The sequence below is a fragment of the Megalops cyprinoides genome, chromosome 8, assembly GCF_013368585.1.
Source record: "Megalops cyprinoides isolate fMegCyp1 chromosome 8, fMegCyp1.pri, whole genome shotgun sequence".
Classification (NCBI taxonomy): Eukaryota; Metazoa; Chordata; class Actinopteri; order Elopiformes; family Megalopidae; genus Megalops; species Megalops cyprinoides.
Window position 1 is genome coordinate 30,279,817 of NC_050590.1, and position 18,025 is coordinate 30,297,841.

The following is an 18,025-nucleotide window of genomic DNA, read 5'->3' on the forward strand; positions in this document are numbered from 1 at the left end:
ATGCCGTAAGAATTTGGGCCGAAATGGTGACCCAAAGATGGAGTTTCAAGTTAGAAGCTTTTTATTAATGCCACGGCCAATCACATTGAAAAGATCACACGCGTAGACCGGGAATTATAATGTGACGGACAGTGGAAATGCTAAATCTTAAGTCTTCAAAGGGAGGTGTCAGGCTCGACTGGCGTGGATATTAGCCAATGGGAAACCTGTAGACTTTTTGACTGACAGGTAAGGCAGCTCTGTGGGGGAAGGGGTCGCTGAAGTTGATAGAACCGCCATCTTGGAAAGTCTACTCTGATGGGTCTGCCTTTTCCCGCCTGCTCCAATCTGCTGCAAACAGATCGTTTTACCTTTTAGATTCCCGTGTTAATCGCACTTTATGTCGGCAACGTTTAGCCGGAGACTTTAGAAGTTATATGATTAGGACTCGCCATTCCCCGCTGTTTATTGGTACGTATGAGCTAGTTCATGCAGTTCTTAGCATTGGCCACAGGAGTATCTTACTCTAGTTCAGCCTCTTGCTTGCTAAACTCCGATCTGTTTTGCAGAGTCAGACTCACTGAGTAATTTTGTTTATTTGATTTTATTTCCAATGCTGCCTTTGTTATGTTTACAGACGTGAAATCTGTACAAAAAATAATGATGTAGCCGTGTCAATGTGTACCTACAGCAAAGTCACTGACTTTGATTGATGTTAACATTAACTAAAGATAACTTGTCCAAAAGTGAAAATGAAGCCGGGTCGGTAGCAAGCTAGCTAGAGTATCTACCTTGTGAAGTTCTTGTTTTGTTTGCATCTGTTTTAGCTGTCATTTAGTAACTTCATTCTAGTTGACTAATCCTGTGTGTTCATTCGCTTAACTATGTAAACAGAGCTAGTCTGACCGGCGCACTTTCTTTTTGGCGAACGAGAAACAAAATATCGATTGCAGTAAAATGTAAGGGCTGGACATCCAACTCCGGTTTCCTTACTGTCTATGGCAATCGATCGTCCGTTTAGCTTAGCAAGCCATCTAGCCAGCTAAAAATAGATTATTGTCGAACTTCAGTGTCTATCCAGTTAGCTAAGTTGTAATATGTTTGATATCAATGTATTTGTGAATTTAAGGTTTCGTTAAGCATTTTATGCTTTACCGCATAAGAAGGCTGCAGCCACACAACAATGTTTATTGTTGTGTGGTTAACGTTAGCTTGTTAACGTTTCTGGGATCTTGGTGGGTAAGATACCGGCTTAGTAACTACATCAGCGTTCGCTAAGACTGGAAATATGAATGAGTACAGTTAATGTTCATTATCTACAATAAATTGAAGTATCTGCAGTGTAATCCGTAACAGCAGTCTGTAGCTAGGTAACGTTACGTGCACGGTTTGCTAATTGCGTTAACATTAATAGTTGCCATCTTTTACGTCACATAACTTCAAAAATGGTTAAAAGATAATTAAATGGGTACGTGGGTAACTGGAAATGGTTATCCTTGTTAAGTTTGTAGCTTAGCTCGCCATATGAAGTCATTACAGAGATCTGTTTAGTGGTTGTCGCTTTCCATTGTGTAGTAGCTAGCCAGCTATAGATAAGTTGGCAAGTCTTTCAGATGCAAATAGTACATAAGAAGCACGTTGTTTAAAGGTGCTGTGGCATAAAATACTACCGACAAATACTACTATGCAGGACAGACTGCAAGGATGCATAACTGATGCGAGTTCTGTGGCAATAAACTATGGTTTTTGCAATCATTTATTAGCCCCCCTCTCAGTTAAAGTAAACCTTAAGATGAAAAGCATTTGTACCATGCTATTGTTGTGTTTGTCGATGGTGAGCAGGATCTGAAATGAACCTGACCAAGGTAAGGTTTTGACATCGAATGATTACATACCGATTTTGGATGTTATTCTGTGAAGAATGCCCCTCCCCCCTTTGGGTGAGTGCGCGGATGGGTGTGATAGGTAAAAGCACCCAAGTTCCCAAGGCTGTCTTCATAAGGGAGAGCAGATGGGAGACTCTAGGGTTATGATGGGCAACATGCTGCTGTGTGTGAGTAGATACACAGGCGTGTAGCTGCTGGTTCTCTGATAGTAGAGATACTTCTGTGGTCTGCTCTGAAGTAATGCATAATCCCTGTATCCATGCTAATATTGCCTTGCTTTGATCTGTCACACATTTTTCACCAGTTGTTGGTCCCAATGGGAGGTGCAGCACTAAAACATCATCACCCTATGTATTTATGTTTGTGTTGCCTCTTGGCCAATGTTGTCGTCTGTGAGAGCATCTACTGAGAAAACTGATGTTACTATTGTGCTCAGCTCTCATGGCTCAAGGTAAGACAATAATAGCCAAAGAGGAAAACCTCATTGCCGTTTCTTTGAAAGGCAGTGAGGGGCAGTGATCATCAGTCTGAGGTCAGTGATTACTAATGACCAACTGAGAGGCTGAGTGGCTTGTCTCATGATTATAAAGACCTGGACAGATTCCAGTGCCTACGCACCCTTGGCCGCAGCCCCCTCACCCAGTCTATTAATAAGCCCTCTTCCCTTCCTGCCATGCATGAGAAAATGGACTGAAATGTTGGAGCAGAAACAGATTGCTCCTCCATAACATTGCAGCCCCCCCCCTAAACACACACACACACCTGCACCCAACACCTCCACTCCCTCTTTCTGTAAATACCACCTCCTTACCTCTCAGTCGTGTGGTGGGCCAACAGAATGTTAAATAAATAGGTTCATAAAAATGTGCCTTAGTTTATTATTGTCGTCTGGTCTGATTGGCACCAATTTCACGAATATTGATTTTCCATGTTCATTTGAAAGGATGTGTCTTAGTCAGTATGGGTTCTCTCCCTCTGCCCCTGGCAGGAAAATGGGGAAACAAAAAACAAATATACAACCAGTTGTGATTGGGATGACTGCCATTCCTGTGAAATTTTGATAAATAAGTGAGCTTCTTGTACATTAGGAAAATCATTTTGCACAAAGGGTCATCTTTACAGGAGAAAAAATGAGTAATTATGAAAAGGAACAGATGTTTGAAGGTCATATGTAGGCATTGTGCAGGACCCTAAATGTTTTGCATTATCAGAAGTACCATCACTTGACATTTAACAGCAAAAATCTGCTAAACAGGGGAGTACATATGAATACTGGTTTGTACACTGTAGTTCTTTTTATCCACCTGTCACAAAATTAAGATGCTGCTGATGCATTTATAGCCATTTATGTGATTGTATAATTTTATGGTGTGGAAAGATTTTGAATATTGTTCAAAGCCCAAGCAGCATGATATAATGTTGTAATGGAATGGAATGATGAAGCAGCATTGTTGGTGCTGGGGTAGAGGATCAAGTCACTGGTGGTCTGAAGGGGGCTTATGAGGGCACTTTGAGCAGCGTGGCAAAGTCTCTGACACCTAGGAGGAACTGGGTGCAAGGGCTTCAGTTTCTCTTAGCATCATCTCAGTGATATCACCACAAGGAAGTGTAGTCCTCTCCTGTGAGTAAAGCCAAAAGTATAGTTTTGAAGTTTTGCTGTCAGCTGTTCATGTCTCAGAATGACCAGGTTGAGTTGCTCCTTTTGCCAGGTCCAAGGAAATAACTTGATACTCCTGAGCCACAATCGTGTAGCCTAATGGCGTCATGGTTGCCGAGGACACAGAAGGAAATGTGAGAGCAAGGTTTAAGGAAGAGATTTCATCGACGTCGGTCATTACATGTGTTGTATTTGAAGTATGCAGTATTGTGAAATCCAGCCCTGGAAAAAAATATTTAAGGCAGCACAGCATTTTTGATGCATGCTTAATGAGATTGCCTTTAACTCAGTGGATAATACCCCTGTCGTTCTGCCCTGTGTTCCAGGTGCGTGTTGATTGGTTTGTGTGGGTCAACGTCATTTACGCTGCGTGTATCCTGTATCCAAGGCTTTCTCCTGTCACTGTTGCCTGGAAGGCCTGGAATGGGCAAGAACTTAAAAAGAGAACAAGCATTTTCTTTTTGATTCAAGTTTTACCTTCAGCTTACTGCTTCAACCAGGTAGGCCCGTTTCCATCATAACTAGTGGCTACCCCAAGCTTCAGGATGTAGCACCCCCTTGAAAGAGAGTTACAGCATTACATCTGCTCCCCAGCAGTAGCGGCACCATGTTCTGGAAGTTTGATCTGCACACAACGTCCCACATCGACACCCTCCTGGAGAAGGAGGATGTGACCTTGTCAGAGGTGATGGACGAGGAGGACGTCCTGCAGGAGTGCAAGGCCCAGAATCGCAAGCTGGTGGACTTCCTGGTGCGGCCGCAGTGCATGGACGACCTGGTCACCTACATCACCCAGGAGCCCTGTGAGGACATGGACGAGAAGATCAAGTACAAGTGAGTAGGCCTGGTGGCCTGCTGCTGCCACCTCACTGGTCAGAGTTTCAAGTGGCATTTGAACCATTTGTTCTGATTTTTAAGAATATGAACTGAACAAAGGATTAAACAGTGTTTCTCCTTCAGTAGTTATGTTGTGTTTTATACAAATAGGAACATAATTTGAGTATTTGTTGCCATGATTTGATATCATAAATTTGGTCCGTATGTAATGTAGGTCAAATGTGATTCATCCTGCCAATATTTTGTGCTTATGAAACCATTATCACTCAGGTTTGGCTGTTACAATTTTTAACACAGCAGTCCCAGACAATTCAGACTGTTTCTGAAAGCAGACAACATGGAAAATCACGAATGGATTGTCATGGCAGTGGTCGGTGTTTTAGTACCTTGTTTTCAGCGGCTCTCAGGTGCTGTGATGATCCTGATGCTTTCACTGGCATGTTTGCAGGTACCCAAACATATCCTGTGAACTGCTCACCTCTGACGTGGGCCAGGTGAACGACAGGCTGGGTGAGGATGAGAATTTGCTGATGAAACTGTACGCCTTCCTACAGAATGAGCCCCCCCTCAACCCACTGCTGGCCAGCTTTTTCAGCAAGGTGCTGAGCATTCTTATCAGCAGGAAGCCAGAGCAGGTGAGTGCGGGGGGGCGTTGCAGCCATGGCGTGTGTTTTATAGAGCATAGACTGAGTTTACATCAGGACATCCTCATTACATCAGGAATCTCCAACACTAGGTAGCCCAGTAATTCTCCACACCGCCTACCCCCTAGTCTTACGCTGTCCTGTTTACGGATTCCTTTCCTGGTTGGTCTTTTGCAGATTGTGGAGTTCCTTCGGAAGAGGGAAGACTTTGTAGATCTAATGATCAAACATATAGGGACCTCAGCTATCATGGACTTGCTGCTCAGGATGCTGACCTGCATTGAACCACAGCAGCTTAGGCAAGATGTTTTGAACGTGAGTGTCAGTTTTCCCGCACCCTCGTCTTTCTCATCTGAGGCTTAAAGGATGCCTGGGGATGTTTACAGAAGTAGTACCACTCTTGTACCCTATTTGGCATTTGCTGTGTAATTGACCCTCACAGGACTGATTTGTGAACGCTCAACCGGATTTCCAAACAGACATTGTCCCTGTCTCTTATTATCTCATTAGATAAAATCTTTGATCCATATCCCTTGAAAGCTAGAATTAGGAAAGTCAGACTTGTTGCCTGACTTGTGCTGCTTTCCTGTTGTGTGTGACTTTTCACAGCACTGTTGTTTTGTCGCGTCATGTCACACCACCCAGCAGAGCTGTTTCTTGCTGGTGAGACAAATCTTGCAATGTTATGGGTCAAACCTCTTCAGCAGTGAAGTGCTGCCGTCCCTTGCATCCTAAATAAAATCAGCTACAAGCCACAGCAGCCCTGAAATATTTGTTTGGCAGCCTGGGGCAACAAGTGGGTGGTTTAAAATCACATGGACCTGCTGTGGTCGCTTTCCAAAGATGGCAGGGAAACCTGATGGGATGTATGGTCCAAAACCGCCTCAGATTTTATTAGGTTCAAGCGTAATAAGTTGGTAGCCGTTCACAGCCCACACACAGGCAGTCAAACTTGGGCTCCGTTTGTCCCTTTGATTGGGAAGATGTTTGTTTTCCTGCACAGGCCTGGTGAATTACAAAACCCTTATCTTGATTTCTCTAACAGTGGCTGAACGAGGAGAAAGTTATCCAGCGGCTTGTAGACATGGTGCAGCCCTCTCAGGATGAAGATGTAAGTAAGATTTCGAGTTGAGAGGCGAGTAAACGTTCTTTAAATGCATCTGTTGATAGAAATTCCGTGATTTCAATGCATGTGACTTGTCGTCCACCCTTTCCATCGCACCATGTGTCCTTAGTTCTCTGGCCACAAAGTCTGAGTTTTTTCGCCCTTCTCTGATGGCTGTTTCTTTCCCCCCCATCAGAGGCACTCGAATGCATCCCAATCGCTATGTGAAATAATCCGACTCAGCAGAGACCAGATGTTCCAAGTACAGGGCTGCTCGGAGCCGGACCCCTTACTGGCCACACTGGAAAAGTACGTCCCCTTCCACCCCAGTGTGTCACAGGGCAAGCCCTGCTGAGGTCTGGGGAAACAGCTTTGCGGATATATTCAGCTGTGATGTGTGTTGTATTACAAAGAATTTTTCTCAAAGTGTGAACACCAGAGTGACCTTTGAATGTCTGTGGTCTTTGTTTATTATGCAACATTGGAAATCGCTGAAGAGAAATGAAGCAGACACAAGGCTGGTGTCCTTCCATTGTATGCTGTTTTGGAAGCCTGATGTCTGTGTCACTTGATATTCAGTTCAGCATTTTGTCTAAATGGCAAGCAGTGATCTTAGTCTCACTCTCCTGTTGCAGACAAGAGACAGTGGAGCAGCTGCTGTCCAACATATTCGAGAAAGAGAAGAATGAGTCTGCCATCGTCAGTGTCATTCAGATACTTTTGACACTTTTTGAGACACGAAGGCCAGCGTGAGTACATTTACATTTACATTTATTCATTTAGCAGATGCTTTTATCCACAGCAACGTACAAAAATGCAAGTACAAGAGCAAGAGTACCCATAATGCTCCTGGGTTTACAAATCATTTGCTCTTTTTCACAATTGGAAGCTGTTTGATTGGCAGATTCTTGTATTTCTTGTCTTGTCCAGGTTTGAAGGCCACCTGGAGATCTGCCCCCCTGGGATGAACCACCCCTCTTTCTCAGTTAATTGGAGCGTCCTGGAGGCTGTGAAGCACCGACTAAAAGACTTCCACCAACTGCTGCTGGAGCCTCCAAAGGTAGCCCAGCACACTCCTCAACACTGTCTGTACCAGCACATATTCATTTTACAGCCTGTTAAGAGTCTGCAGATCCCTGTCTTGTGTTGAGAGATGCACTTGTGAGATAGCAGGCCAGGGTTCAGGGGGTCTTCTGTTACACTCTCCCACTCACATCTAATGGTGTATTAATCGATTGAATAGTATCAGCTATCATGCATAGGTTTTCCCTCACACACCTCAGGTCAGATGGAGAGATTGTATTACCTTGGCTTCCTTTGTGGGTGGTCTTATCTAGGCACTTTGATTACATCTGCTTGCAAGACCCTCTGCCAAGCTAAAGCCTTATATGTAGTCTCTGGAAAACACCACTAATCGCCTTTTCTGTCGGCATCCAAGAATTTCTTTTTTCTTTTCAGTGAGGACCTAGGTCATTGCATCACAACTGCGTTAGGAATGCTTTTTAGAAGTAATTTTTAAACATTGCTTTTCTTTTATTGCAGAAAAACATCATGAAAACTACATGGGGATTGCTGGACCCTCCCGTGGGCAACACTCGCTTGCATGTGGTGCGGCTGGTGGCCAGCCTGCTACAGACCAACACTTATATCATCAACCTGGAACTCATCGACCTCAACACTGTCGGAGTCATACTCGTGAGTACCACGATAGACTTCCAGCAGACAACACTGTTTTCTTGTGCTGTGTACTTAAGAAGCTGAGCATCAAAAAGTTCTGGAGTCATTGTTTTTGCTCTGGCATGTATTGAGTGTTGCAGGATTGTTGTGGGTTGTGTAGATTTATGCCCATGGCAGATTTTGTACCCACAGGTCATACAGTATCGATGTAGGCTGTGATTTTGGGTTTTTTTTTCTAGATTCTGAGTATTCATGAGTGTGAGGAAGAGTCATGAAACATGGTGCAGAATTTCTCATGCCACAAGGAACAATTTTTCAGTATAAATTTGACTTTTACCATTTAGCCTACTTTCATGAAGTGATATCACAGCATTTATTTACATACTTGTAAATTGTTATGAATTTTTGAATTATTACTGAATTATTATCATTAGCATTAGTGTTTAATGAAATGCAGTAGTTTAGTAATCAGGAACCCACAAGCTTTATGTTACCATTGTTGACACAGCAGCGGTTTGACACTTGGTCAGACAAGTGTCTGGAGAAATTTTCATTAATTACCTTAATTGCCTGAAAAATATTGTTTCCATATAGCGAGCAGGAATGAGAAATGTGTCAGTATAATAGGTAGCTAGTCAGGAAAACTATCTGTCTAGTACGGAGCTGGACTGGACGTTTAGGTAGCTGCCATCTAATGTTGAAATTGGCTAGCTAGATAACTTTCGCAGAACCCCGCTCATCCTCAGAATCATACAGCAGGCTAACTTCTGTGTAGTTTCTACTTGTATGTCAGTGCTAGCATAAATGTCATAATACAGAATTGCTACTTCACAATGTGAAAGGACTGCTCAGAATTTCAGTTTAACACTAATATGAAAGGTACTTAGAGGAAGGAGCCCATTGGATTTATTGTGTGTTTCATTGATTCTAATTACTACCCCCTTGCACAGGTGACTGTGAAGCTAGGAGGACCATGAGGCTCAGTTGTGAGGGAATGTATATTCTGACAGTACTTGCATAAGAAATGAACTTCCTGAAATACCTGTTTTTGGCATTCAGTTCAGCAGACATGGTTCATCAAAAATGATTGATATCAGCATAAAAAAACTGAATGGGTTCATTGTTGTCTTGAGTTTTTTCTCAGTTTTGTAGTGTTCTTATGGTGACTATAGGTTGGTACCTCCAAACCAAACTGCATTGTTTACAAAGACATGGTGCTGAAGATGAAAAAAAAATTATATATAGAGAAAGAGAGAGAGAAAAGAGAATATATTTTTACGCTATGGAAAACATCAATGTGTAGCTGGAATGCTGTAAAGAGAAAATGATGTTTACATTGCTGTGCTTGAGCACACTGTTCTTGACCCTCTTTATTCTGCCTTTGCAGGACATGTACTTTAAATATATATGGAATAACTTCCTGCACATACAAGTAGAAATCTGCACTGCAGTGATCCTTGCCATGCCCCCTGGCCAAAGTGAAACGCCCGAAATCAACACAGAAAGTGATCAAGAGCCCATCAGGGGAAACCATTTGGTCAGACATGTGAGTCTATGCTCAACTGCAGGTGTTGAATTCAGAGTTGTTTTCCATCTCAAGAAAGCAACTAAATCTACTTATGTCCCCATACCTTTCAGCTGTTTCAGAAGTGCCAGTTAATACAGAGAATACTTGATGCCTGGGTCTCCAATGAAAAAGAACAGTAAGTTCAATTATACTCTGATTTCTGTAATTATGAATGAAAAATGGTGGCAGAAATGATTATTACTGTTATTAGCATTGGTTCCAGTGGTGAAAGTGATGTTTCCTGTTGTGTCTGGTTTCAATGCCATGTGACTGTGACTGAGAGAATCTGTGTTCACTTGTCAGGGCTGAGGGTGGGCGGAGGCAAGGCTACATGGGCCACCTGACCAGAATAGCCAATTCCATCATTCACAACAGCGAAAAAGGGCCCAACAGTGCACTTATACAGCAGCTCATTTCAGGTGAGTGGCATTGTGGTGCAGACAAGTTTGCAGCCTCCATAACCACAGTCATACAGCTACGTATTTATAGCAGCAGTTTAACTTTGCTCGGTGGTACAACCACGTTTTGAACTAACAGCATCTTGGTTTACACGCCCATCTCCTGCTGTTTTCCTAAATAAAAAATGTCTGTCCCACCCCCATTCCAGAGCTCCAGGAGGATGTGAGGGATAGATGGGACACCTTCATCTCCGGTCCACTAGCAGACACAAACAAGAAGAACACTGTAGACCTAGTGAGTCCACACTGGCTGTTTCTCTGCATTAAAATGTTTCCATGTGGGAGGCTGTTGGCCAACTAATATGACGTCACCTGCTTGTGTGTTGTGCCTCCCAGGTTAACACCCACCATATCCACTCGTCCAGTGATGATGAGGTTGACTTCAAAGACAGTGCCTTTCATCAAGATTCCTCCTTGCAGCAAGTAAGTCTGTAACTGGATGAGCTGATGAACATTTATTTCATGTCATATATTGCTCGTGTTAAATTTATGTGTTGTAGTAATGTGTAGAAATGTTTTGTGATATATGTCATGTGTATGCATGCACATGCTCTTGAGTGAATGATGTAACACTGATGGTGGATTTGATTGTCTTATACCCATTGTTGTTATCAAAGTGCTTTGAAAAAAAAACTTTTTGTAGTGCCAAGACTATATCATTGTCGTTGGTCCTGGGTTTGCCAGGCCTTTTCTGATTATCAGATGCAACAAATGACGTCCAATTTTATTGAGCAGTTTGGCTTCAATGACGAGGAGTTTGCCGATCAGGATGATGTCGTGGAGTGAGTAATGATAACGCTTTCCGTTTCTGTAACAATGCCCCATGACCCTGAGGGATTGCATTCACCTACTGTAACACACTTATTTTTGGGGACAGTTATTGAGAGCAGGTATATGCATTGTAGTGCAGAGGATCAAGTGAGCACCCTGTAACATACGGTCACACTGGTGTGATTAGCTGTTACAGCTGCATACAGTCAAACCAGTGCAATTAGAACACTAGATTGGAAAAATTCTAGCTAATTTTGGCTTTGAGGAAGCAGCGATTTATCGTTAAAGAGTATAGCAAATGCTAACTATGAGAAGCTTAATAACATTAATGAAAACATAATAAACCATTTAACGTAACGGCGCACTACATAGCATAAAATAAGTTACTTGTGCAAGGATTAAAGGTGCCAGTGTGTTGCAGATGATTACAAAGCAAGACATTTTAAAGGCCCATCCCCTACTGCTGTGGTTTCTGGGTAGTGAAGTTTCAGAGCATTGTTGGAGAAAGGAACTGTTTTCTGCTACAAGCATTGTGGCTAGATGGGGTTTAAGTTTGCTGTTACATGGGTGGCTGGGTGGCTTTGTTATCTAGCTTGCATCATTCTGAGTGTGTCTGGTCTCTTAATGGCTCAGCTATTTAAATCCACTTTGTTTTTGTGAAACCACTGCCTGACTAATTCAACCATACTTAAATTCTCTTTTTTAATATTGCAGTATTCCCTTTGACAGAATATCAGACATCAATTTTTCCTTGAGTACAAATGAAAGTGTAAGTGCTGATTTTCAGTTTAATAATATTTAATAATATCCCGAATACATAAATGTACCCATGAACTGCTACTTAGTGTCATAGCTCTGTTTTAACAGCTGAAATATATTGTGTCTTTGTCTTACTTCACTACCCCTAGTGTGTTGCATAACACAGTGTGGTGCGTTTTGTCACCCCTGCCCTGGCTTCATCCTACAGGCAAACATAGCTCTCTTTGAAGCATGCTGCAAAGAGAAGATCCAGCAGTTCGAAGACACTGGCTCCGATGAGGAGGACATATGGGATGAGAAGGATATCACCTTCGCACCAGAGGCACAGAGACGCCCACGGTACAGTGTTTCTGGCTTTATATCTCAGGTCAATACCACACAACAGCACCTTGGCAACTACAGGAATGAAACACAGGTCTCTCAGTCTCACTCACTCACTCACTCACTCACTCAGTCTCACTCACTTACACTCTCTCTCTCTCTCTCTCTCTCTCTCTCTCTCTCTCTCTCTCTCCCCTCCCTCCCTCCAGGAGTTCAGGTAGCACTGACAGTGAGGAAAGCACAGATTCTGAGGAGGAGGACGTGAAGCAGGATCCCTTCGAACCCAGCACTGCCAGCTCTGACGACAGAATGGAGGTGGACACCGGTGAAGGTGAGGAGCTGAAATTTTGGGACCATGGGTTAAGGATCTCTGCCCCCCCGCTGGAAATCCGGCATGCAGAGATTTTAGATAAGGCAATAAATTATTACTAGCATATACAGGCTCTGACATTACCAGACCGGAACACGATTTTATTAAAAACAATCACTGACAGGGTTTTTTTTCAGATGAGTTTTAACCAATGGTAGCCTGTTTAGGCGATGTACTGGCACGAGAGCACTGTTGTTATCCAATCAGCAACCAGTTTCAACTTTCTGTGAGGTGGTGCCAGGAAGTATTTGCCGGGACTGTATCAGTTGATTACTGCGTAATAGGCTAGCATGCACTCCAATAGATGGAGCATGGAAGTGGAAGTGAAACTTGTGAAGGTTGGCACAGACACAAGCACAATAGAACGGGGGGTGAAAAATAAATGCCGATTGGCTTGGTTAGATGAAAACGGTAATGACGGACAAACATTCGGCGTATGTTGTCACAAATTAAACGTTGCCGGGAACTGCTTTGTACCGTGTGTTCGAAAAAAATACAGTATGGGAAAGGGTACTGTCTCGGCATGATGCAGATCCCTCACACAAAGCAGCTGTTCGGGCTCTTCGTTATACATCAACGTTGCCAGGAGCTGTGGCCACTGTAGCTGCTGCCGCTTCATCCATCCAAGACTGCGTGTGCAATCATAAAGTCTGCATTTAAAGTGGAACATGACCTGTCTTTCACGATAGCGCCAGCGCTAGGTGACCTGTGCAAAACATCACAGGACAGAACTGCACTCTCCAAACTTAGCGTGTCAGATACACAAGCCAGCTACCTATCCTCTCACGACATTGGCTGTCACATTAGGCAATGTTTAGCGCACAAGCTGTCAAAACAGATGCTTTCACAGAACGTTGACGAGTCCACAAACTGCAACTTGGACAGAATTCTATGATAATGACTTTATCCGATTCTATGATAATGACTTGGACAAAGTTGTAACACAGCATCTTGCTACTCGATCAACTTTTATTGAAGTTGCACTTTTCATTTTTAATAGCATGTAAGAAAAAAAGAAAGCACTTAATTTGAGCACAGTAATACAAAATTGTATTCATGTTTTTTTTGTTTTGTTTTACAATTTTGAATTAAAGCTGTTGTGGTAACGCTAAATGTACGTGTGTCCCATTTTGCCCCCCCCCCCCCCCCCCAAAAAAAACAAACAAAAACCATTTCAGGTTCAGAAAAATTTGTTGCTTTAAGCCCTGTGGCACTTTTGGGATGTGCTTTTCCATGTAAGAATGCAACTCTCAAGATTGAATGTTAATAATAAACCCATCTCCAATGAGATTCGCTAACTCACGGGCAGGAAACTTTCAGGCAGGAAACGGTATTCAGCAGTAACCCAGCTGTTTTAGGCAGGGTTATTAAACTTCTGAAATTTGTTGTGAAAAATTTGTTTTAATCTCCTGTTAATTAACAAGTATATGAATACTGATCCAAGGAATGAAAACTGAAGTTTGATGAAGTTTATTGACAATTAATATCAGTAATAATCCTCTCTGCCCTAGATCAGGCAGTAGTTCAACCATTTTCCCCTTTAAACGAAAACCTGTGCAACTTGTGTATTTCTCTTAGTCTGTTTTTTCCATGCTTCCAGACAAAGGTCAAAGCATACTTGATTACTCAATTCATGTCTGTATGTTTATTTATTGCAATATGGGTTGTATCTGTTTTTTCGCACAATAGGACTGCCAACTTTGATGACATCCCCATGGAGACGGGGAGCTCCACGGTAACTGGTGGGCCATCTGTAGCAGCCCCCATGCCCACCGCCACCGGGGAGCCTGAGGGGTGGAGCACGGCCAGTCCCTCGGCGGGAAAGGAAACGGGCTGGGCCGACTTCCCCAACTTCACCACTGTGAGGTCTGTTTGCATCTACCCATTCGTCTTCATAGTCAGCATCATATATACTGAGATAAACCCCTACTCGTTGAGCAATATGTACATATAACAATGCCAGTGCAGAAACTGTGATCAGAGTTGAGCCTTCAGGGCTTGTTTATGAGTGACGCATTCTAGGTGGTTGTTTCTTTAGCCCCAAAGGTCCTCTAAGGAGCAATTCCCCAGTTGCCATGGAGACCAGCATAGAGACGGTGGACCCCCTGGGCGTGAACGCGCCGGCACAGTCTGAAGGTGAGCTGGCAAGTGTAGGAGATCACAGGATGTGGACTGCTGCTACTACTTCCTGGGTTCTGTAAAATGACCTCCGACCCCTCCCCTGCAGAGTTGGACCACTGGCCTGGTGACAAGGCTGCCCTTTCGGCAGAGAGGTACTGCCTGCAGGGCAAGCAGTAGTGTGCTCAGATGTGGAGGAGAGGGAATGCGGAACCGGATCACAGAGACCCGTCACCAACGGCTCCATGAAAGAGACGGTCAGCCTTACTGTAGATGCCAAAACTGAAACTGCTGTTTTCAAGAGGTGAGGCTACCACACGCACACACACACACACACACAGGCCTAATAGCGCACGTAAGTTGAGCACCTGTCACATACACTTGGCCCACCCCCATCCCCAACATTCCTCTGATTAACAACTAGAGCAAAAGCAGTAAGGAGATATTCCATACCTTTCATTTCCTTCAAAATAATGGAGTAACACTGTATCTTCAAAACCTGCATCTGGGTATTGTATTTTGCATCCCCTTGGTCTGAAATTCAGTATTTCATGTGTTGTGATCCTACTTGATTAGTGATTTATTATCCTTACTGTTTATAATGACAAAATCTGCTCTTCAGCCTTTATACATTCTGTAGTTTTTACAGGTACAGTTAGGTAAAAAAAAAAAAAGAGAGAAACAGGTTTCACCTCTATGCGTGTGTGCATGCATGTCTGCATGCTTATGTTTGTGTGTGTATGGGTGTGTGTGTGTGTGTGGGTGCTTGTTTGAAACTGTTTTTCACTTTAACTGCTACACTTACAACATGGGCTTCCTCTTTCCCCTTGCCGTGCGTGTGACTTCAGAGTGTTGAAATCCTTTCGGTATGTACAGCCAATCAGGGACATGCGTCTGTCCCCTCTTGTTTTCATGTCAGCCACCTTGAGGGTTTTTTTTGTAAATGATTACTTTTCCATTTCCATTTGCATGTTAACCTCTGGTATGTTGACATTGATGACGTGAAACCTCCATAGGCCCTCAGCATCCATTGCCACAGTACATCTTGGATCCTCCATAGCTCCTTGAAGTGGGGCCTGTCTGATTCAGCACAGGGCCTTTTCCACATCCACTAGTCTTTGTCCTCTCTGTGTGGACCTGCATACACAAAATTGGTCCAGCCATATTGTGATCTCCAAAGTATGGAGCTGTTGTCATGTGCTCGCTTGCAATGAGGACCCGAGGACCAGCAGCTATCACTGCACTACAGCAAAACGGAGATTGCAGCCATCCAGCCTGCATTTATGTAGACTTGGCTTCATATTGTGAGTTATCTGGGCACCATACTGCAGGGAGCAGTGTTCAGTGCTGAAGTGTTGTAAGATGAGTTTAAGGTGGCACTCTGGTCAAGCGTAGTCATGTGAAATGAAGCAGTGTTGGTGATGTCACTGGATCTTGCATTCTGTCCATTTGTAATAGTTGCCCTTAGCTCTAACTCTATTATAATGCTCATCTATTTGTTGTAATCACGCTTCCAAACTCAGTAGAAGTTTCGATTTCATCCTTTTGTCAGTGTTACTTGTCAATGTTGAAGCCTTTGTTTTTTGATATAGTTATATTGTTTTTCCAGTTAACAATTTTTGTAACGTTTATCAATACTGAGTGCCATTGTACCGTAGATGGAATAGTAACATCAGAGTAGAGTACTTTGTCATTATTTCAGTTACTAATGTTAAATTAGGGTTCAAATTCATAAAAATCATAACTTAATGTAGTTCCTTTTCCTGTGGTTCTTTCATGACAAACATGATGGATGGCTGAAATGAGTCTGACAATGATAAGCTTAATTCCCCAGTCCTTTCATGCACATCAGCACATCACCTGTCCAGTCAAATACTTGGAAGCAGATATCCCGAAATCAGAATGCACTTCTTTGTTTCATATATTATGACTGTGTCTCGTCTAACATGAAGCTTTTTTCAAAATGCAGGGTCACACCTCAGCCCATTTCCACCCCCCCTGCATTTGTCCCAGTGCCTTCCATTCTGCATGTCTGCTCTGTGTGCAAACGGTTTTGTGCTGTCGGTGCAGGCAGGTCCATGCTCGCTTAATGTGCCCCCTCCTTTTTGACAGTGAAGAAGAGAAGTTGTCTACCTCTGAAGATGTGTCTACGAAATATGCTGTGGCGGAGTATGCAGAGCTGGAACGGACTGTCCCATCTTCAGCCCAGCCAATCGGCAGCTGCCAGAAACAGAGGTGAGGCCTAGTTTTTGGGACCATCTCCTTAGAACTGTTCCAGTCTCTTGTGTTAATATTGACCTCTGTAGTTTAGTTGTTTTTGGTGCCTGTGAGTAGCCATGCATAGGGCTTTCCTCTGAACTAAACCACATTTTGTCCTGTTGTTCATCAGCGCAAAGCACTTAGATGAAAAACTGAGATCTCCAAGTGAAATTGTCAACGGGCCTCTTGAAGCCACAGGAATGGAAAAAGCCAAGTAAGTGTAAGATGACAGCCACAGTGGGCTCACCCCCAACACACACACACACACACACACACACACTCACACACAGTAAGGAGTCAGCCAGTGTTACATTTTATTCTCCTTCTTGCCCCTACAGAACAGACCAGCATGTGCCCACGGTGGAGGCCACGTTGAATGGGCCTGCATGATGTGTGGTGCCGGGAAGCCTGTGTCTATCATGCACAGCTTTCCTCCAGAGGACACCAGTAGGGGGCAGTGCAAGCTCTTCCGGAGCCACCGCTGCACAAACTTCACCAGATCAGGACCAGCAATATTCTTACTAGGTTTTACAGACAGATGTACAGAAAGTTTTAACTGTATGAAGAGAAACCAAGAAAAAAACATGCTCTAATGGATGCAGAGAATTTTTTCATTTGTTTGTATACTTTTGTTCTTATGAGATGGTCTTTCTGCTCAATCGCCACTTACAGGTAATAGTAATGTTGCTATAGTTAAAAATGATTGTATGAGTGAAGTATTTTATAAAAAAAAAAAGATGTATACAGAAACTGAAAATATATAATAATTATACCAATTGGAACACATAGTGTGACCAAAAAGAAGAGCTGTTTTGGATAAGGTTTCCTCTTGCACAAAAATCGGATATTTAATTTCCTTTGAAGTTACAGCAACAGCTGTGGAACATGTTAATCTACAATTTACGTTGGTCTTATTTCCTTATTTTAAGCTGATTATTAGGGAAGCATAATTTTAAATGCTCAACGAACGGTTTTTTGCTACAGGTATTATTTGTAAATGTTTCTTGTATCCTTTAAAACACAAGCGAGATTTGACAGCCTTTGGTATAGTTTTGAGCTTTATTTATTATTGAGAAGTAGATTATAATGTTATGTTACTAAAAGAGCCATATGCCTATTCTTCAGTTTGACAGATTTAAACTGTACAGAGCCCAGGGTGATGAATTCTAAAGAATGGTTTCCAGTTGCATGTAGCTAGCGAGTGGGAACTATTGGAGAAGCCTTCTGAGTCCTATTGTTGTTGTTCCCCATCATTGACGGTAGTGTTTTTACCTACAGAAGAACATGCATAATGTAGCCTACATGCCATATGAAACATATAAATCGATGTTACATGACAGCAGGAATTCCTGATACTGCTACAATCTGTTTCATTCTGTTGACTTTTCCAATAAGAAAGCAATCATTGCCAGCAAAAAAGCAGGATGTGTAAACTTTTTTTCTACCCCCTGTTCCATAAACAGTGACTTTTTTTGTTTGTTTTTATTTTTTGTTTTTTAAACCTCAGCCTCTGGCAGGCCATGCTATGTAACTTGTATAATTTCTTGAGGGACTGATTGATTTGATGAACAAATATAATGAGAAGTTCTGAACTCAGTTGGAGGAATACCCGCTTGG

The 18,025-nt window shown here is 42.8% G+C and overlaps 1 protein-coding gene across 1 annotated transcript; it reads left to right on the forward strand.

Annotated features, from left to right (window-relative positions):
• Positions 1 to 274: 274 nt before the first annotated feature.
• On the forward strand, positions 275 to 17,985 carry ppp6r3 (protein phosphatase 6, regulatory subunit 3). The gene is given in 28 exon segments (XM_036534804.1): positions 275 to 450; positions 3,849 to 4,022; positions 4,120 to 4,356; positions 4,808 to 4,994; positions 5,181 to 5,318; positions 6,049 to 6,114; positions 6,305 to 6,417; positions 6,744 to 6,857; positions 7,039 to 7,168; positions 7,651 to 7,803; positions 9,173 to 9,331; positions 9,424 to 9,488; positions 9,656 to 9,771; positions 9,960 to 10,045; positions 10,147 to 10,233; positions 10,495 to 10,592; positions 11,296 to 11,350; positions 11,549 to 11,679; positions 11,871 to 11,999; positions 12,263 to 12,265; positions 13,721 to 13,897; positions 14,070 to 14,167; positions 14,259 to 14,305; positions 14,308 to 14,453; positions 14,998 to 15,015; positions 16,262 to 16,384; positions 16,539 to 16,622; positions 16,747 to 17,985. Coding segments are annotated over 26 exon segments (2,802 nt in total). The 5' UTR covers positions 275 to 450; positions 3,849 to 4,022; positions 4,120 to 4,129; the 3' UTR covers positions 16,799 to 17,985.
• The last annotated feature ends 40 nt before the right edge of the window (positions 17,986 to 18,025 follow it).